The sequence below is a fragment of the Coptis chinensis genome, chromosome 1 (assembly GCF_015680905.1).
Source record: "Coptis chinensis isolate HL-2020 chromosome 1, ASM1568090v1, whole genome shotgun sequence".
Classification (NCBI taxonomy): Eukaryota; Viridiplantae; Streptophyta; class Magnoliopsida; order Ranunculales; family Ranunculaceae; genus Coptis; species Coptis chinensis.
The window spans coordinates 33331172-33353730 of NC_141456.1; the positions used below are offsets into that span (position 1 = coordinate 33331172).

At 34.2% G+C, this 22559-nt stretch overlaps 1 protein-coding gene across 1 annotated transcript; it reads right to left on the reverse strand.

The window, feature by feature from the left end:
* Nucleotides 1-1723: 1723 nt before the first annotated feature.
* On the reverse strand, nucleotides 1724-11183 carry LOC147523567 (Isocitrate/isopropylmalate dehydrogenase family protein). The gene is made up of 15 exons (XM_086599052.1): nucleotides 10954-11183; nucleotides 10831-10874; nucleotides 10634-10743; nucleotides 10501-10538; nucleotides 8661-8738; nucleotides 7967-8020; nucleotides 7785-7886; nucleotides 7600-7688; nucleotides 7405-7508; nucleotides 7220-7288; nucleotides 7016-7131; nucleotides 6269-6303; nucleotides 6023-6165; nucleotides 4239-4361; nucleotides 1724-1972 (listed from the first exon to the last, which is right to left on the reverse strand). Exons 1-15 carry the CDS (start codon nucleotides 11177-11179, stop codon nucleotides 1879-1881), a joined length of 1425 nt encoding a protein of 474 aa, XP_086455178.1. The 5' UTR covers nucleotides 11180-11183; the 3' UTR covers nucleotides 1724-1878.
* Nucleotides 11184-22559: the final 11376 nt, after the last annotated feature.

Here is a 22559-nt window from a genome sequence, read left to right on the forward strand (position 1 = left end):
TGTGTAAGTATTCTATATACATAGGGCTATTAGAATGCTAATTCGATTCCTGAGGACAAATGTATTTCATTGGACTCTGTCAAAGAGTCTATACCAGTCACTGTCATAAAATACTGGTAGGCATGCATCATCAACCCCGTAGGAATATATACCCATACTCCGAATATTTAACACCTGACGGAATATTAAATACAGTCCTAGGCTACTTTGTTAATTTGTTTAAAATTGAAACAGGAAGCATAACAAACTAACACTGGACATAATGTTAAACTCCGTCCATTTATTTAAGTTAGGTGTCTTCCTGGGCTACAAGTGCTTCAGTTTGTGAGCACCATGCCTTCGAAAGGATTTGTCGAGCAATTAGCCAATTAGGACAATTCCAATCGTTCACCTAATACCATTACCAACTTGCGTTGGAATACCGTACTGTCATGATTGGCATAGCTAAGGATAGACGTATCAAGCGCATCGTCAGGTAACCGGCAGCACAGACGCACACTTGTGTCAATGGCGTAGTCACTGGTTATTCAATTTCTAGTTAGGACTTAGAACTGGTCTACTGGAATGGATTTATTCACTAGCACAATGTTCTTATACAGTTATACTAATACATGATACATGTACACCATCTTTTAAGGCTTTGTAGAGTAGAGACAGTTCTTCTTACTAGCTAGTAAATTAGTTAAAATGTTTTCCCTCACGAGTTGACACTATGGGCACGATGAAGGATTGCAGCAGTGCCAAATTGGATCTAAATATAATACAACGGGCGCCGTAAGTAATAATCACATTGAATTGTCAAGAGGGTGCGTCAAGGAATTGAAATCTATATGTATGTAGCCTTCTAGCCATGTAGGGTAAATAATAATCAAAATGGGGCCCAAATAACCTTCATAAAATCCTTTCTGCTGAAAAAGACGAGTCTCAACTCTTAATCTAGTTACTAGTAAATAAAACAACACAATCTCAATAACACTTGTGTCAAAAAGGTATTGCAGTCTAACACGTGATCCACAGAAGACAATATATATCATGTAATTGCAGTGAAGCCAAGTTTATTGAAAGAAGAAATTAGACAAAATGTCTTTTTTTCTATTTTCAAAAAATAAATCTATAATACAAAACAGCTCAGCTTTTAAGCAAAATTATAAAGGCTTAAGTGGTGGTTATGATTTTCTCGGGATCCATGCTAATGCTTGAAGAGTCCTATTTACCTAATACTAAAGAATATGCTTAAAGGATTAAGTGATGGTCCTGATTTTCTCGGGATCCATAGTAATGCTTGAAGAGTCCTATTTACATAATACTAAAGAGTTTGTTTAAAGAGTCCTATTTATCTAATACTCTAAAATAGACAAAAACCTCCAAAATCTATTTACCTAATAATAATACAAAACAGCTCAGCTTTTAAGCAAAATTATAAAGGCTTAAGTGGTGGTTATGATTTTCTCGGGATCCGTGCTAATGCTTGAAGAGTCCTATTTACCTAATACTAAAGAATCTGCTTAAAGGATTAAGTGATGGTCCTGATTTTCTCGGGATCCATAGTAATGCTTGAAGAGTCCTATTTACATAATACTAAAGAGTTTGCTTAAAGAGTCCTATTTATCTAATACTCTAAAATAGACAAAAACCTCCAAAATCTATTTACCTAATACTAAAGTGTCTGCTTGAAGAGTCATATTTACCTAATACTCTAAAATAGACAAAAACCTCCAAAACATTAAAGTTAAATTTACGTGTATTCATTTAATTATGACTCGAGTGGCGTAGTATAGTCACTCCCCAGATATACAGTCCAATCACTCTGAAGTACATGTTGACTAAGCCGCTAATTTTTTTTCGATTAGCCATGCTATAAGAAACTCATCAGTCCATTCACAAACTTGATGGCACTCTGAGCTTTGTTTCAAGATTCTGCGCAACAGCATCAATAAATTCTTCTGTGTTCAAGTACAAATCTCTTGACACTCTGTATATCAAAACCCAATCATTAGAACCCCCTTCTAAGTCAGGTTGACATTAACAAAATAATAATAACACATGAAACGAAGAATATTTTTGAGATGATAGCAACAATACTGGATACACACACATATTCGCCAATAAAGAGCAACCGAGAAAAAGTAAAATTCTAATCAGAAAATTCAGTTTTCCATCTCTGAATTCAACATTTGAAGGGTGCCCTCACTCATATTGTAAGGCTTTTGTAGGAATAAAGCTATGGATTGGGAACAATCCCGACTTCCACCAAGAACAAACTGCTTTTACAATCAAAACAAACATATGCATACATTTCTATTAATCATTAAAAAAAAATTACCGCTTCAAATCCTAATCTTATACGTCTACAAGTTTTCTCAGCTAGACATGTTCTCTACTTGAATCCTTTGGCTACAAACTGAATCAACATATTGTCTACAAGAAAACGGCCCTAACGTTAGGACTTCATTGAGAGAAATAATGCCAAAAATTCTATTTCCTGAAATGACATATACTCTGCTGAATGCATTTTGGGGAGGGACAATTGGTGTTTTTCTTGTGGTTGGTTTCGCTGGCCATAGCCTAGTGATGTTGCTGCAACAGAGCCAGTTGAGGATCTCCCCCACTTCTATATGCATTCTTCTATCAGTCAATAAAATTCAACTATCCCAGAATATTCAATATATGAACTCCACTTTATAGTGACTCCAAAGTTACTCCACTCCTAAAAATGAACTTACAAAATGAATTGAGGACTAATTTTTTGTGGATGTATACATATCATGACGGAGAACACTCCCACCAAAGATCAGCTCAATTGAATATGTCTAACCTTGTCAAAAGTTGTATCGAAATTATAAAAATCTGGACCGTTGGATAATTTCACAACTTTCTAAATAATTTTTTATGAGGTTGTACATCTTCTTAGAGCTGATTTTTTGTGAGGATGATCTCTATTGTGTGGAGAACATCTCCACCAAAAATCAGCTTCTAATTCATTGAGTTATGTGGTGGTGGAGTTCATTTTAGTGGAGTTCATATAATCACCCCCATCTCCACTAATATATATATATATAGCAATCGAACACTTCATCATTTCCAAATGGAATGAAACATCTGCAAATTAACCATCTAGCTATAAGAAGCTTATCAAGGTAGGTCAAGTGGGACAAAACCTCTGCAGATTAACATTTAGCTCCAAGAAGCTGATCAGGATGAGCTAGATGTAACTGGGGATATTAATATCAAAATAAATTTCTATCCTTTCAAAACGCCCCTTCCTTTGGTAACGAATGACTTACTCTCTTCAGTACTAGCAACTAACAATTTATATTGATACTGACAAAAGAAAACAAATCTCGCTATCTGCCTTATAGGAGACTAAATGGATTTCCAATCCAGAAAAGGAACTAAGATGATACTGTTAAGTAGTGGATCCCCTTTACATCCTACCGCCAGCAGCCATATCTCAAAAATCTCCTTTTCGGAAAACCAAAGGTCAACTTTTCTGCCAGACAAATGGTAGATTTTTTTATACTCGTTTCTTCTAACCATGAGTCCATAACTAAGTTCTATAATTCTAATATAGATAAACAACTACGTGACAATGACAGATTCTAAAACTGAAGAGAATTAACATACTATAACTATTATCATTCAATTGTAAAGAGAGGTATACCGGTAATTAAGTTAAGGTTGTCCAACTATTTTTTCTTTTTGGGGACGGGCTAAAAAGAAAAAAGCTTTTTATTGATTGCATTGCAGAAATTACATATTAAACAAAAGGATGGAGAGTCTGGGAATGTACATGGAAATAAGATGCCAAGAAGGCAAGAATATTGACTAATTCAAAGCAACATATATCGAATTTAGACATTGACTCACTAAAAGAATCCAAAGAATATTTACCTAAGCCAAATCAAACGAGAAATATTGATTTGCAACTGGAAAGCCATGATTTTTTCTCATCGTTTATTTTATTGTTACCATTACTATTTTATTTCATTTTGAAATATTGTTGTAATTAATGAGAGATTTAGCATTGTTTATAATACTATCTAAATGTGTTTACGGATGTACAAATACTACCTAAATGTGTTTAGGCCTCTAGCGATTCTGCCAATTAGGCTGATTTAATCAGGATAAAGAGGAAAAGTATTCTATAGGGATATCCAGGTATATAAAAAGGATAAAAAGGATAAAAAGTAAAATATGTCCCGTGCAAACATAAGAAAAGTGCAGAAAAAAATACTGACTTGGATCCATGCATCAGAAGGGCAAGATCCTTGGTCATTTTGCCCGTCTCCACTGTTTCCACACATGCAGTCTCTAGGTTGGATACAAAATCCAACAATTGTTCATGTTTATCTAGTTTGCCCCTGAAGAAAGTTGGGCAATCAAATTACATCCAGGAGCAGAATAATAAATTCAAAACCAAAATACCACAACATTTACCAATCAGCAAAAAATAGATATCACATATTCATCATAGCATGGCTTGTAATTCAGCAAATTACTTGTACTAACAACTACAAAAAAACCAAAATGCCAACCACAAAATAACAAATGCAATTTCTGAGGCTACTTTTAACATTATGTTAACTTTGTTAAGTACAAGAATCAGTTTGCGGATTACAAATAAGCGCTTGCCTTATACCACTTTAACAGCTCGATAGCAGGCAAATTTAGATCGGGAGGTGGTCGCTACATGGAGAAAAGGACTTTGCCAATGGTACATTTCAAAACATGACAAGGTTCAGGCACTACAATCTATGGGTCTAAACTCAAAAGTTCCACATCTACAATATAATATCATTTGTTTTTCGATGCTCAGAGCCTCAGACTCCTCTAAGATAGCCATATCGGATTTTCTACAATGTGCCAAGGGATAAAAAAAGAAGGCTCTAATATCACCATATGCTGTTGAAGGCGGGGACAGGACAACAAAGTATCTTACCTTAGGGAGAAAGGTAAATGATATGGTGGCAGTGTTCTTTGCGCACCCCAAAAATCATCAACCAAGTCGGATATATGTTTGGGCGTTCCTACAGTACCGGATATAAACGCTTCTACTAAAAGTAGAACATGCATTTTCTCCGAGATATGGCTGAAATTAATCTCACTCGGAGTCGCTTCGTCTTTGTGGACAGCTTTCCTTCATAAAGTACTTACTATTTACAAATTTATCAACCATGGCTGACAACTCCTTATTGTCTAATTTTTGCAGGAACTATGCGTCTATGCATAAAATATTGGAATGTGAACCACCTCCCAGACGCCCAGTATGTTGCCTTTAATCACTGAAGTTTCAGCAACCTTTTTCTTACCCACTCACGTAATTTTCAATCGTTTAACTTAAGTTTGAGCCAGAAAACAGAAGCAAGGATATCCTCTCAAGAGATATAATAGTAGGGTGACAATGTCAATGTCATATCGTAGCAGCTGTTATATGGTTTCTACTAAGTTCACATTGACACGGATACATGTGTCGGTGTCCGACACTGGGACCTATATGAGCAGGACACGGCGACACAGCTAATTAAAAAGAAAACTATTACTATTGTTTAGTTACACCACTAGTTATTGGGCTGAAAACCTTACAAAGTGCCTCCTTACACCACTAAGTGACTATGAAAGTGGTATATATTGGACTGGTAACTATGTTAATAGATTATTTTCTTAGTCTTGTAGGGTATAGAAGAAACACTAGTTCAAAATCACCTGCACAACGTGTCTTGCACAAGTGGCTGTGCATCTGTGTCCGACATGGATACTTTAGTAAGGAGAGGACAACAACAACACCTCCCCGGATCTGTTCTTAAGGCAAAATGGTCGATTTGCAGGAAGAAAAGGGAGAAATCCAGTATTATACTTCAAGAGGGTACATATGCAGAGATCCTCTATCAAGATTTTCATCAACAGCTTAGTCAGCTCACGATTCCTTTTATTGCTCAGATAAAACTAGCAAAGATCAATTTGACTAATTTGGACGGACATGTTAGTCATGTATAGCTTCATGAAAGACAAACATGAAAAGTACCTATGCTCCAGCCCCCTTGTCCATGCAAATATCGAAGCAATACTGTTTGTACTAGTTTCTTGTCCCTTCTGGTCTAACCTAAAATGTCGAGTCACTGTGCCATGAGCAGCCTCGGCTTCTAACGTCTTCCCATCAGAGGATAACTGCAAACAAACAAGCAACCAAAACCATGGAACAAGATTCATGGGCAAAGAATACAAGTCAAAAAGAATCACAATGAGAAAATGATGTTGAAAGGATACAGACCAATACAGAAGTCATTAAGCCAAGAGAACCAAACCCTGCAGTCACCACTCAACTATTAGTTTAGGACAAAGAATACAAGTTCAGAAAATTGTGAAGACAGTTGGGAAAAGACATTTTCTGAAGTCATCAATGTGGTTACAAAATTGGTAAATTACTATATGGGTAATGGCATTGCACTAATAGTACTTTCATATAGCACTTGAAAATAACTAAATAAGAATTAAAGCTGAGAATGTTTTAGAAAAACTGAAAAATCACTATTTTCTATTTTAGGATCATATTTTATGATATTTTCTATTAGTTTGAAGGTTTCCAGTTGCCTACTGGTCAAGACTTGGGAGGTTGGGCACATGGTCTTGGGTTCAATTCCAACCTTCACCGGGGATAAAAGGGGATTTAAGGGTTAAGGGAATAAATGTCTAACTATCAAAATAAATAAAATATATAAATAAAATCTACAACAAAAAGAGAGTCATTTTAGAGACAAGCGAGGCATTAAAAATTAAACAAGGATAACTAAAGTTAAGAGTAAGGTGAGGCAGTGCAGTGATATTTATCTAACACGGCAAAAAACTAAAACTGTCAAGTTCTACTAAGGTATAGCTACTTAGGTAAACACGAAGTCCTAAAGATTAAAAACTCTTGTGAAGCAGAAGGAAGCAAACATCACCAAGTGCGTTACACAGAAGAAGCAAGACAAGTATTCACTTGAACAATTATTTCAAACGGTTGGAGCCAAATGAGCACCTTGAGCAAGAAAATCACTCTGGACATCTCCATCATAGTTTTTGCAAGCCCAAACATATCCACCTTCACTTTTTAATGCGTAAGCCACCATGTCATCAATTAGACGATGCTCATACCTGCACATCAAAAAATAAACTAGTTCAGTTTCAGGTTATGTTAAGAATACTTGTAATCAGTCACAGACCATCATAGATATGCGCTGACCATATCGAATTTTCTTCAAACTTCTGTTTCCAATTCTCTTCATATGCCTCCTGGAAGATGTCCTTAAATCTGTAATGTATTAATAGTGAGTGTAATGAGGGTCATTAAGATTCATTTACCAAATATAACTACATAATACACAACCAGAAAATACTTTCTTCACTGCTAACTAGACTTAAGAATACCTTCCATCGTATTTTTTCAGGATCGTATTTTTAGTACTCAGGTAAAGAGGCCATTTCTTTTCAAGAGCCATTGCCATTGATGACTCAGCAAAAGCTCGAATTGACTGAAAATTACAGAATTCTTGCATAAATATGTGAGACTAGAAATTCCTGACCACTTTTAGACTTTTAAATCAAATTGCAAAAGAAAGAAACCTCGTCAACATTGTACATGGCCAGTGCAATGCCAGGGCCTTTGAACTCATGCACATCAAGCTCCACCGGTGTTCCACCCTCCGCTGGGACTGGAAACAGAAGTGAAACAATTAACAACCAAAGTATATCTGACACATAAAACATTTAAGAGCTTCACAGTTGCCTTCAGAGTCCTGAATAATTACCAAAGACCATTTTAAGCTTTCCCGGTCCACTAATGACAGCATCCGTTGCACGATACTGGTCACCAAAGGCATGTCTACCGATGCAGATGGCCTTTTTCCAGCCTGCAACATTTAAGAATAAGTATCGCAAAGACACTTTTGGGATAACCCAATCTTATAACTAAATGGAAAAGAAAAGTTACCAGAAACAATTCTTGGAATATTCTTGCACAAGATGGGTTCACGAAACACAGTACCTGCACAATGCACGCGTAATTAATTTCCAAGGACACAGAAATTAAGTTTTGAGGATGACATAAGATACAGAAAAACTGGGAAAGATACTTTGAACGCTGGGTGGTAATTCCTTTGCTAATTTGACAACTAACAGCTGGAAGCAAAGGAAAAACAGAAGCAGAAACTTCAGATACAAAAAGAGTAAAGAGGGCTCCTCTAAATCAGAACTCGTACACGGAAGATGACAAGGCTCCAAGGGATAGAATTGTTACCATTCTACCAACCAAATGGTTTGCTTTCTTGAAACATTATTACAATATTAGAGGCTCGTGGGATCTTGATAAGGTGGATCCCAGAGTTTTAGGGGGGAAAAAACTCCAATAGCTATGACTGTGGAGAACTACCAAGGAGAGTCAAAGCTTCTGGAGGAGAAACCTGGTCTCTAGGTTGCTTCCTGGTTTTTAAGATGAAAGAGTGGTCAAACATCTTTCTTAGTGTTGTTGCTAGTTTTATTTCACTAAGCAATACCACATACTAGACTAAAATGAAGGTGTCACAAGCAAGTCTGATGATACATTCAGTTAGGAACTACCGAACTCTATTGCTAATTGCAAAATCAGCACAGAAAAATAAGATTAAATATTTAAATGCAATACAAACCATTCAAAATGTTCCTTATGGTGCCATTGGGACTTCTCCACATAGATTTCAGCCCAAATTCTTTGACTCTTCCCTCATCTGTGTGACATCCAAGGATGCAGAGAAATTGATACCATGTTAGATCCTCTTTTGGAATTCAAGAACACAGAAGTTTACAGTTGAACTATCAGGTCTCAATTTGCTAGCACTGAAAAAAAAAAGTACAAATGCAATCATCCTCGGCCTAGTAGTAAGTTTCAAATTACACATGGTTCAGTGATAATTTCAGGACACTGGAAAAGAAAACGACACCTCTTGAGTAAAAGAAACAATTGTCCAAGAACAAAAACTGTTTTCACTCCAGTGATAAGGAACTGATATCCTCTTCTTCCAAGCAAAAGCCTCATAATCAAGGAAATTATATATATATATGGGGAGGGATCCGTTTACCATGGTTTTTTATACCATGGTTTATACCACCCCCCTTTACAAGATGAGTTAAAAGCTAATATTTTGTGGATATGATCTCCTAACTATGGATAAATTTTCCACAAAAATTTGGCTTATTTGGAAATCTCTAACCTATTTAAAAATTGTTGACAACTTTAAATTTTTTTTAACGACCCAAATTTTTTGATTTTGCAATCATCTTTTGACATTGTTAAACATCATCAAATGAGCTGAAATTTTGTGAAGGTGATCTTCATGGTTTGTTGGACATATCTACAAAAAATTAGATTCTAGTTCGTTTTGTGGGTGAAGTTGTGGCCCATGGTATAAACCATGGTAAATGGATCCCTCCCCATATATATATGGGGAGGGATCCATTTACCATGGTTTTCATACCATAGTTTATACCACGCCCCTTTACAAGACAAGTTAAGAGCTAATATTTTGTGGATATGATCTACTAATTACGGATAGCTACTTCACCAAAATTCGGCTCATTTGGAAACCTCCAACCTAGTTAAAAAATGTTGTCAACTTTGAATTTTTTTTAACCCAGATTCTTCGATTTTGCAATCATCTTTTGACATTGTTAAACACTATCAAATGAGATGAAATTTTGTGGAGGTGATCTTCATGGTTTTTTGGATATATCCACAAAAAATTAGATTCTAGTTCGTCTTGTGGGTGAAGTTGTGGGGCATGGTATGAAAACCATGGTATATTGATCCCTCTCCTATATATAGGATCCAGCTTGAGCTCTCGATTCTTAACATTGCTTCCTAAAACATTTGAAGTAAGCTAATTTGCACCCTTTACTTACTTCCCAATACTTCCATGCCGTGTGCAAGTTATCAAATAAAAACCTAAGTTATAAAACAACTGTGTGCAAGACGATAACTCGAGTCCAGAATGAGTAGCTTTGAAGATTCAAAATAGTGAAAGATGCTTAGAACTTATTTTTTCATAGGTCTTCCAAATTGTGGTGACTACTTCTCTATGATCAAACAGCAACCATCAAATAACATACTCAAAATTTCCAAAATCTGTTTTCTTCTAATAGTTTTAAGGACAGTTTTTCAAAGATGCTGTTGGAAAATTCTGCTGAAAATTTTAATTTCTGGATAAGGCCATAAGGGGATTTATTTCTGGAGTTTCCTCCAACAACCAAAGACGCCAGATACAATATTTGCATTAAGGTTTCTACTTCCTACCAGAAATTTTCCAAAACCCTCAGAAGATTTAACAGTTACTATTGTATACATGACTGACATTATTCCAAACAGACTCTTTACACCACACCTTTTACAACATGTAAAACATCGACAAAGCTAACAAATCCAAATAACTTTGGTCTTCTAAGCAACAACATCAATATTACATCAGTATAGCGTAAAGAAACAATTTAACTAACCAGGAGTTATTGTTGCACATTTGACAGCAACATTGTATCTGTAAAACCGAAAACAAGTATAAGTTTCATGCTTTGTCTCTTTTCTCCCTTCCACTTAATCCAATAACCAAACATACATTACTATACAACTTACTTCAATGTAGCTAGAGCACTTTCAACAGTAACTTTATCATCAGTTGCATCGCGATTCAAAATCCCTAAATCATAATACTTTATATCTAAATCCAAATATGGATTTATAAGCTGCACTCATCAACAATAAAACCATCACATAAAATTTCACAACCTCCCAAAAAACAACTTTCTTTTAACCAAAAATAACAATATTACCTTGTCTTTAATCATTTTCCACATAACTCTAGCCATTTCATCACCTTAAAACACAAAAAAGCAACAGTAAAGTTGTAAATATTCATACTTTTAACAAATAAAGTAAAAATAAACAGTCTTTACCATCCATTTCAACTATGGGATTGTAAACTTTGATTCTGTCAATTGAAGAAGAGGCAAAACAACGTAGTGAAGCGTTGCGGAAAAAATTGGTATGGGGTTTTAGAGAGAGGGTATTTAAGTAATGGGAATTTGAGTTAATGGAAAAAGGAGATGTTTTGAGAGCTAGTGATGAAGGAGAAGGAGTGAAGGTTGACATGGCGCCTAAACGAGCAAGCTTCTGCAACATTTCAGTTTTCAGCGTTTTTTGGCCTGTTACTTGTTTTTATAGTCTTTGGTGGGCTTTTATTGGGCTGGGCCTAATATTGTCTATACCCGAACCTCTCCAGTCTCTAAAAACTATTAGATCGGCCGGACTTTTTTTAGTCAGTGTTCAAAAAGACGCTGGGCAGTAGTATGGCAGTGAAGGAGCGCTAGTGCCTAAACTTTCTAGATGGTGGTGCAGGCACTAGGCAGTTATATATATATATGAAAAATGAATAAATAAAACTTTTTTAAACTTTTTAAGTTTTGTGCATTTTTTTTACCTGTGTATATAATTTCTAATTTTGCAAAAGAATAGGGACTTGAACTTGGATTCCTTGCAAAAACAAAGTTCGGTCTGCACTAGTCCAACTAAATACCCACTCCAAAAAAAATACACTACACTTCGTCATGTGACCTACCTTAGTCTTCCTCCCCATACCTTTTCACTTTCAAACTTCTAAACTCTCTGCAATCTTGAAATATTAACTCCCGCTCGAGACCCAGATTCATAGATTCCCATAGTGATAGGTGTCTGAAGCATTTAAATAGCCTTAATTCCAGCTATCTTTCTACGTAAAAGTCATACCTTGAAGCTAAGAGTTGGAGTCTTCAATTTTTCTCAAATATTGTATTTATTCCTTTTTCTCTCCTCTATTTTTTCTTCTTGGTGAAATTATGGGTTTTTATTTTGATATTGATTTTTCCAATTATGTTTTTTAACTAGAAACAAATTTGACTAAAAAAACACAAACTGGCCCCTCTGCACCATCCAGTCCCGCCTAGACCGATTAATCAGTCGCCTGAGACCTTCTAGTCGGACCGCACAAAACAATTCGCCCAAGCACCACCTAGACGCCCATCTAGGCCGATTTTTAGAACACTGGTTTTAGTGTTTAGTAATACCTCCCTACAGAATTGTAAGCACATCTTGCCTATTTTACTATATAGTATTACTTGTACCTCTTAAATGGAGGGTGTAAAATTACACCTCCACATAGGTGTCATTTAGCTTTCATAAACTCTTTTGCACTTCCTTAATTTCTTAATTAGAAATACACAGTTTGTTTTTTCCAACGGGAAAGTGTTACCAAATGTGGAAACTTGAATAGTGATGGACTAGACCGGTCGCAAATCCTTTAAAAAAAATCTCTCACGTGGTCATTCCATCTAACGTCCGTGACTTACAAATTCACTTAAAACCCAAAGTGACATACTAGATCCTTCGCAAAGCTATTAATTAATTGTTTAAACATTATTAGAAGTGACGTTCGAAAATCGAATTGTTTTAGACGTTATTAGAAGTGACGTCCGAGTTTCTTAGTAGTGTGTAAAATGGGTAGATATTTCCATCAACATTTTTAAACTAATAATTATTATATACGGTTCACACCCTCTATGGGGAAACCATTTCTAACTTTTTGGTGTATATTTTACAAACTATAATATTTACACTCTCCATTGGAGATGCTCTTATATAATTCTAAGTGCTTTCTTCTTATTTCATTATTTAGTAACTAGGTATTACCTGTGCCTTTGGCACGGATGTCCTTACTATGGCTACCCATTTAAATGATGAATTTCAAAAATATAATCTCAATATACCTTAATAGTTGCATAACTCAAAACAGTTGTAATAATTTAAGTGTAACTAAAATCAATTGCAAACTGCAAAAACTTGCACTATCCAAAACCAAGGCGACCTCTAGATGTTATATAAATATGAAGCTTTTAATACAAATGTTAGACTATCAATGGCCCATTTGTATTATTATTGTACCTTCTCATTCACCGAGGAACATAAAATCTTCCAATTTTGGAAAATGTATATAAAATAACTTTGGTATTACACTAGTTCTCAAAACTTTTGCAATCTTTCGCCAAAACAAAGTCCACTTGGATGATGTTTGTGTGCCATAATTAACACCACCTCATCTAGCACTCTCATTCTCATTTGCAAAGAAAAGGATCACATTTTTTTGTATTCAACTGTCAGCCTATTGTCGTATTCATCTTTGAGAAATCAATCGACTTTTCTTTTCAGGGACCAACTTCAGCATCAAGCTATTGACATGAAAAGTTCTCAAAAAAAAACCAAGACATATCATACGCAGTCAGAGTAATTTTTCATCATGTTATGCGCAAAAGGACAAAGTAAGGAGCTAAAAAAAAATCATATTGAAAGCACAAAGAAAATTATACAATGAAGTGCAAAAATTACAATCAAGAAAACCTTGCAATATAAGGTTCATTCAATGTAGAGAGAATATAGCAACGGTCTTATATAGCGATATGAATCTCAAAAGAAAACAAAACTTGACTAAAAGCTCCATGCCAGAAAAAATGCATTACACATTTGCATTTTTTTTTATGTATTTCTAAAGTCAGATATAAAGTGAGATGTACAATCTCGTAAAGACCATCTCGTAAGGACGGTAATAGAGTTCTAGCTACGACTGATTCATTACTTCAAGGGGATTTGCCTGTGAGAGGTGAGGCAGAGTCAAGTAGTCGTAATTCCCTTAATGTTTCTCCAAGCTGAGGCCAGTCTACCCTTGATGATCGATTCCAGAGCTACCTGCAATTTCCTTGTAAATCCACTCAATGAAGGTCCTATTACACCCCTCGTATATAGTATCCACCTTCATCAGATTGAATGTATTTCCCATAATGTTTCTTCAGATACTTCTTTTATAACGAATAATCATTTGAAAGACCAATTGTAACATTCATAAATCAATTGGGTTAGCCAGTAGTAATCAAACAGGGAAAGGTATTCCATGCTAGCTATAGTTTGAGGTTTAATGATGAAGCAAAATGTGACCAAACAATTTATAACCAAGATCATAGCAACTATACATCAAGTACACAACAATAGATCAAGTCTTCAGTTATGAGTTTAAAAAGCCCATTTGTGAAAATTTAAAGAATTAGCATTGAGTTATGAGTTAAGATTAGGAAGATTCAACTGTCCAAAGTTAGACTTTTCCTCTTAAGTTTCAACCAATAGGCAGCTATTTGTAAGACAAACTACATCTTTCTTTCACAACTGAAGAACAATGAATCTTGTTAGCTACGGAGAAAAGTCTATTTCCTATACCACCCACTATTTTACATGAGGTTGTTGCTTGTAGCATGATCATCACAGAATCAAGGTCTATCATTTATCTATACAATAAGACACAACATTTGACATTATCATACATAATAAGAACATTTAAATGAAGTAAGGAAATAATCATCATAAACGAAGAGTAACTACACATAATACTTGAAACCAACGCAGCAATGCAAATTTAACCAATAATGAGAAAGCATCTATTTTCATCCCCAGTTCATCTACCTCAAATAATATTGTTGTTGCAAATTGACCTTAGATACAACTTTATCACTCTGAAAGTACATCAATAAAGAAAACCCACGTTAACCACTTGTGCTACATACAGGATCAATTTCAAGCTTACTGGTTAAATTATGTAAAACAAAAGAGCATGCCTTCAATTCCAATTTGACATAAGTTTTCAGTAAGTGCTAAATGCTATTATATTTTCACATTATTTCACCGAAGTATGTTAAGCAAAACAAACATTAGCAAACCAAAAATATATGATGATAGAATACTCACTTAAAAGTAGGGATTTAATAACACACAACAGCACAAAGCCAAATAAACGGTTCAACTCCTAGTTCCATTAGTACTGCAGGTTTATTAATAACTTGGGACTTAAACCTTCCTTTACTTTGGCCATTGGGAATAGTTATTCTTTCTCTTTGACCATAGTAGCTTCTTGCACATACTGCACTGGATGAGATAATTAAGTAGCATTAACACTACCACCGAAATACCACCCAACCTCAGTTCAAGCAATGAAGCAAAAATAATACCAACTCAGACCTTGTTACATACATTCAAACTATTTGTGCTAGCAGTTGTCCTTATTAGTGATAAAGGACTTTCATTCCGTTTTCAAACTTACATGTCCGAGCTTAAAATTTCAGCAGTGAAGCATATTCTGAACTTGGCCATTACTACTGAGCAACACTCAAACTCCAACTCACCGTTCAAATCAGCATAGTAGTAACCAACGGAACAACAATTATCCTAAATGTAACCACATCTAGAGTCTGGACCAGGCATTTGGCCATGTTCCTTCAACACGTCAATTTTCAATAGTGTCTAATCTGCGAACCCAAAGTAAAATGGTAACAAAATCAGGAACAATAATCATTTGCAAATCATCAAGGTGAATGCAGACATGGGAAGAAATGTGTCAATAAATTTAACATGATTTTTAATTTACTAGTGCCTGACTTGCATACATATATTCTTTTCACTTATCGATGTTAAGCCCAAATCAAATCCCTTCACACTGCTGTCAGCTAAGAACAAATCTCACCAATATAGATATTCAAATAAACTATACGCTAATTGTGATTTCTAAAGCCAAATAGAGCATTGATATATGCTAATTCATAGTTCCCAGAAAGTAGCCACAAAATTTTCCCCTATTCAATTCCTTACATATTTTTATTCCCTACCATTCTCTAAACAATATTACTCTGTTTCCAAAGACATGATCTTGTAGTCTAGGGTCAATGCTCATTACAACAATGCATATAAATGGCGGTATAAAATTCGTGCAAAAAAAAACCTAAGAATCACACTGATTATAATGTTACCATATTAGGCCAAGGACAACACCTGATTAATGTATGGTCAGTTCTACTCTAACATCTTCATATGTTTCTTTGTTTAACCTTTTTTGTCTCGTGATAACTAAGAGAGCGTACAAAAGATAAATGCTAAATAAATCGAAGTACCGAAGCAAGCATTAAACTGAATAATACTAAAAACATATGCTATACATACCATCCACAGTAGCAAGGGATGATGGTTTAACTCGGATCATACTTTACTTGCTGCAAATCAAATACCGCAAAGTTTAACTATAATCTTGTAACTCCACCTACACTATCTTTCCTAAATGCTAAAAGTGGATACAGCAATGCTAAAAGTCAATAGCTTGGACCAATTCTCCTCTCGCTGCTGGACTTAATGGCTCTTTTGTATTCGTAGCACGTCACTATTATCTTGCACCACATCAAATGACATATTGTCGGTCCTTTACATAATAGGTCTAAGCCTTTATGTTATCAGAACAAACCTAGAACTACACTAACTTTTTGGCTATTCCTTAGGCTTGTCTAAGATCCATTAGTATTTACTAATCTATTGTTGTTATCTCAGCAGGTCGTGGCTCCGAATACACTTTATAATCCTCTCCTAGCAACAAAAACCATTCTGCCATGAAGGTTAGCCAGTGGAGTTATTGTGGTTAATAGTCCAACACACATTTTACAACCTGCTCCACAACACTATCATCATCTCACTCATCAATCGATCTACACTTTAAAGATTGATGGAATTACTTGGTGTCTAAATCTTCTCAGATTCCTCTCTGACCATCCAACTGATCGACCGATGAACACAACCATGGACATGCATACTGACATCCAAATGGAGCTTTCATTATGCATAACATACATCTTACTAGAACTGGTATACTTAACTTTATTAACCACCATTAACATAAACATGGGAAGAACATCCTAGAAGATGATTCAAGGAGTAAAAAACAATCAACTATTATTGCATACAGTAGTGGAACTTAGTTTTAATACATGATATACCATGTTGAACAAAAAAAAAATACAAAACACCCAGACACCAATGCAAATGACAACAAATGGATATTTCATCTCTTTGTAAAGAGAAAGTAAATATCACAAATTCATGTAAATAGGAAAATCCGACATCCTATAAAAAAATTTAAAGAGAGAGAGAAGGGGAGGGGTTGAAAATAGCATTGATATAATGTTCTTGTTGCTTAATCGAGCTAAAGCAAGGAACGTTACGGTAATTGGCACACTCTTCTCCATTGAGTTATGAAATAAATAGGTCAAGAAATAAGATATAACACATTTTTATTAGGATAGTAATACTTGAATTTATATATATCTAATTCACCTTGGGCATATGGTCGTTCTTCAACCTTAGCAAGCAAATCATCTAACATAACTAAAGGACTAAAATGCTTATCCCAAATCAACAAATATAAAACTACAATAACCTTATTAGCCACACCAATCACAGTAAATGCAATAGCAAAAACTGCCTACATTGCTACAAAACCAAAGAAACTAATAAGCAAGTGAACTATTGAGCTACAATACAAAACCCTAAGTGCTCACTTGGCTTCCACCACACGATTTTCTATTTATTTCAATACCAAGGTAACCTATGTTACCCTTTGGAATATGTTGTTACGCTTGTTTTGGAGCAAGTGGGTATCTCAATTTCAATATGCCTGCAAGTAACTTTAAAATGCTAAAAGGAGTGTTATATATATTTCATCTAAAAAAACATAAAGACTAAAAATAAATATTGGTTGTAAGAAATAATTTTTTTTAATGTAGAATAATTATTTTTTAATGGCTTGAAACGTTGTCATAGAGGCCCAAGCCCACAAAACCTTTAATAATCTTTCCATATGCTACTTTGTGTTTTTGACCTTTTATCACAACCGTTACATTTCACAAATTATATATATTATCGGAAGAAAAAAAAAACTAACATTTCACAAATTAAATTGAATAGTTATGAATTATTTTGTGGGCCTTTATTCCATTTTTAATTGGTATTTATACACATTAACGTGCTTTAAAATTATACTAAAAAATGTTTCAAAACGATTCATAGCGTACATCTATTCCGGTCGAACACAAATCCCTGTGAAATCCCAACCACCATTTGTGGTTCAACTTTTATGGTCACCTTCTTTGCACTAAATCCCTATCCTTTGATATCCTTACAAAAACGAAACGTATTACAATGTCATGGAAAAAGAAATTGACAAATTAAGAACCAGAACACGAAATGTAATGTTGGTATTTTACTACCATACCATGAGATGCAATGTTGGTATCTTACTATCAATAGAAGTCTGGCTACATGTCCCTTCTCTGAGCTAGTAATGGAGTTAAATTCACTGAAACTTACTAACCTTGACAGATAGAGCTAAATCAATTAAATGCTAGAGAAGCAGTCCTGATTCATCATATGCAAAGCAAAACAATCAACATCAACAAACAAAAGAGACCACCAAAATTGGAATTAAACATTTAACGAACAATTAAATAATTGCGAACCTTGAGAGAGCAATTTGGGAACCCGACTAACTTAATTGTAAATCGCTACTTGGATTGAACAAATGAAATGGAAATGGAAATGGAAATGCAAAAAAAAACCTTCATAGAAACGGATCTTTGATTGAGACATGAGAGGTGATTAGTAGAGGAGACAAAGAGGTTTATTGGTATTATAGACGTTTATGTTTCTATTCTTAACGATACATTAATTCCTATGTAGAAAATAATGGTAGGAGTTTTTTCTTTCCGATAATATTATAATAATGCTAGGAGGTTTATCGAAGACTTTATTAGTGATTAAAGAACAATGGTTTATTAATGATTTATGGTGGGCGTCATTTGGGTGATTAAGAATAAAGCCAACCATAAAAAATTAAAAAAAAAAAGTTACTACAGTTGTTTGGGTGGGCAAACGTTTTAACTTTTAAGTGTAAAGTGAGAATACATAACCAGGAAGAAGTGGCGTCAACAAAGAATAACAACCAATGGAGTATTGGAGTTCGACAGTAAATTATGATCAGCGGATCAAAGCTAAATTATAATAATTTAGGCATGACAAGTAAAGAAAACAATTTGACATCAATATCTACTGTCAAACTCAACTGAAAACAAAAGTATAAAATAAATTCATACACATAGCAGATGAAAGAGCAGGGTGGTCTGTGACATTCTCATCACAACTCAGTTGTGAGCGAAATTACTGTTGGTTTTCGCATTCAAACCCAAAATCTTGAATCTTCATCGGCAAAGTTAAAAATTCGAAACAAATTAAAACTGTTAGTAAAACGTACAGCTCAACCAAAAGCCAACGTCCATGCTCTAACATCAAACAATAATCCAACAAATCTATTTACTCTAAAATTAGGGAAAAAACACTAAATCCGTACCTCTACCTTGAAGAACCTTCCTGAAGATGATTAGAGATCAAGAACAAATTAGAAACACCAATGGCGAGGGAGATAGTGTGGAGGTGATGTTTTATATGTGTTGGATAGCCTTAATAATATAGGAGAGTTAATAGCTAATGTTTAGTTGATAGAAGACGTAGAGATTGATTAAGACTTAATTGGTTTTCTGAAACCGATGACGAGGTTTGGGGATTAAGCACCACCGCTGAAGCAAAAATATTTATAGCATCATACAAAAATTCAATCGTATGAAAAGTTTGCAATCTTCAATCTCCGTGCGTTACGTTTTATATTTTTTTTCCATTTCTTTCCATAGTTATACCAAGCCCAAAGCCTACGTGAAACTTGATAATATGTTCACGCACAATTTTGAGATTAAATGAGAGAGTTAATTGCATTTACACGGCTCAAGATATTTAATACATATTGTATAATTGTATTTGGTTGTATTTGGTAACCGATCTTTGAAGTAATTAATATCCATTTACTAAGAAATTAAGAAGTCAAAAGAGTTACTAATTCCCCTTACAAAAATTGGAAATGACGTTTCAAATTTCTTAAATAGTGTAGAAATTCACATGTAGAAAGTTAATATAACTATTAATACAACCACTTTTTTGAGTAATTGATAACTATTTTTTGGTAACTGAAGTAATTGGTACTTTTATTACCAAATCAATCTTTTATTACAAAACATTTAATTTATTAAGTAACATTTTAAATGTCATTGAGGTTTCAAAACGTTCTAAGCCATTTTATTATAATAATATCTATGCAAATCCCCATGCACATCTAACTCATATCCCAATCTGCAAATCCCCATGCATTCAATCAAGTAAACAACTTCTGCTAATGTCTTGAAGATGAAAAGGCGTTTAAACTAACTTTGTTTCTTTGAGAGCATGGATCGTTCGCTTAACATATCTAAAACCAGAAACACCTATCCCCTCTTTGTGCATGCATGCCAACATTTAATTCATTAAATAAATCTTTTTAAATGCCTTTGAGAATTAGTCCAAAAGATGCGTGTTCTAAGTCCCTAAGGAAAGCAAATTGAATCATTAACCTTCCTGCACCTAACCTGTGTTTTTGTCCAATTAAAAATCATTATTATAATAGATACCTCCCGCACTGCTATAAGCTACTTCATTATTTGTTATTTTCTATATTTTATTTGTAAATTAAAATAGTAGCAAATTGACAAAAAAAACATCGGAAACAATTTTGACTTATCTTATTCTTGGTGGTTATTGTTGATGTTCCAACTTAACATAGATCTAAAAAGAATATGGACGTAATATAATTTTCTTCAAAACCGTAAAAATAAACCAATGCATAGCACGGACCGCATACTAGTAAACTAAAGGTTATTGAGTCTGGTCGAGATGTTATGATAGTATGCAATCAAAAGTTTTAGTAAACCTCTTGACCCATTTTCAACCCTTATAATGTTTAAGTTATTTTTTATATAAATTATTGCTAATCTTTTACCTACAATAAGAGTAAAAAAAGCTCATAGCTAGTCTCCAAAAGAGTCACATACGTGTTCGTGAGTTTCCGGGGGTGTAAAGAGTTGAATTGACTAGCAGATTTATTAGAATAATAAGCCCAACCAAAATATATGATCCCATTAACTACACTAGCATTGGGCACATGGTTCTCTCTCTCTCAAAAACATAAAATGCCTTTCTCTCTTTCTCTTCTTTTACGATATTTTTCTCTCTCATACTTTTTTTCTGGTGGGCCAACAAAAGACATCAAAAAAACACAAAACCAGTTCAAATGAACATGTATCACGAAATAATTTGGTTTGAGTCCCTTATAAATAGTAGAGATAATTTGGTTTGAGTCAATTATCAACGTAATTAGAGAGATAAAGAACAAAGTAGTAGGGATAATTTGGTTTGAATCAATTATCAAAGTAATTAGAGAGATAAAGAACAAAGATGATATGGAAAACGTGGAATATCTTACTATATAGAAAAATATGGGGGTCGATGAACAGTATTTTCACGTACGTCACATGGGTATTTTTGTCTTTTTGCTATCTATTGTGGGTCCAAAATCGTCAATTTACAAGAGGATAGAAGAAAAAAAAAATTACGAAGAGAGAGAGAGAGAAAGAGTACGAAGGGAAGGGAAATTCGACTTTGTCTAAAATAAAACCTACACACAACATTTCTTAACAAAATAGAAGAGAGATCAGTTTTCTTAACTAGCCCCTCATCTTCTAGATTAAGACCTACACACAACATTTCTTGACAAAATATAAGAGAGATCGAATTCAAAGAAACAAGGTCGAATCTAAGGTTAGGGTTTTTATTTATAATTCAAATCCAAAGAAGAAGCAAAAGAGTGGGGATCCGGTATCAACACACTCCAATGGACATATTGATGAACAGATTTCTCAGCTCATGCAGTGCAAACCCTTATCTGAACAAGAGGTATACATATAATCTACGTAAATTATCGTATTGATTCTCATTTCTAGATTAATTCATGATATTTTGTTAAGAAATGTTTGATTGTTGTTTTTTTATTGATGGATCAGTTTGATTTGTGTTTATTTGAACTCTGTGTAGTGGAAATTTAGTTAATTTTTATGTGGATTTGTTTGTATTTGTACGAGATATGTTTTGTTTTTAATGTAGTTGAGTTGTAGTTGTAGATCGTTAAACAAAGTAGCTGACTTTATTTGAAGTTTGATGAATTACTGCACGTTGTGTGTTTGCAAAGGATATGCGTGGATTTAATAATTGACATATACATTTGAAATTTTACAACTGATTATCCCCTCATCTTCTAGATTAAGACTTACACAAAATTCAATCCCTCATGATTTTTTTGTTCCAGTCCTGATTCGTATAGAAGATCAATACGAAGCTTTCATTATCTGAGAAAAAATAATCCAAATAAATGGAAGATATTGGTAGTGAGACTATTATTCAAAACTTCAACAAAAGATTGGTTCAAATCCGATAAGTTAATTAATATTTCAACTAATTTTGGAATTATCATAGTTCGATTTCGAATTATCGGAATTCCAACAAATTTAAAACCCAAAACTCATAATATTTCGACCCATGCTATATTCGGAATTTCAACTAATTTTGGAATTATCAATATTTCAACTATATACTATTTTTTTCGGTTTCAGTTTTTTGAAAAATCGAAATATTAGGCGGAATTCCTATATTCCATTCGGAATAATGAACACTGAATGAGATGGTTAATAGAGGAATTGATCAA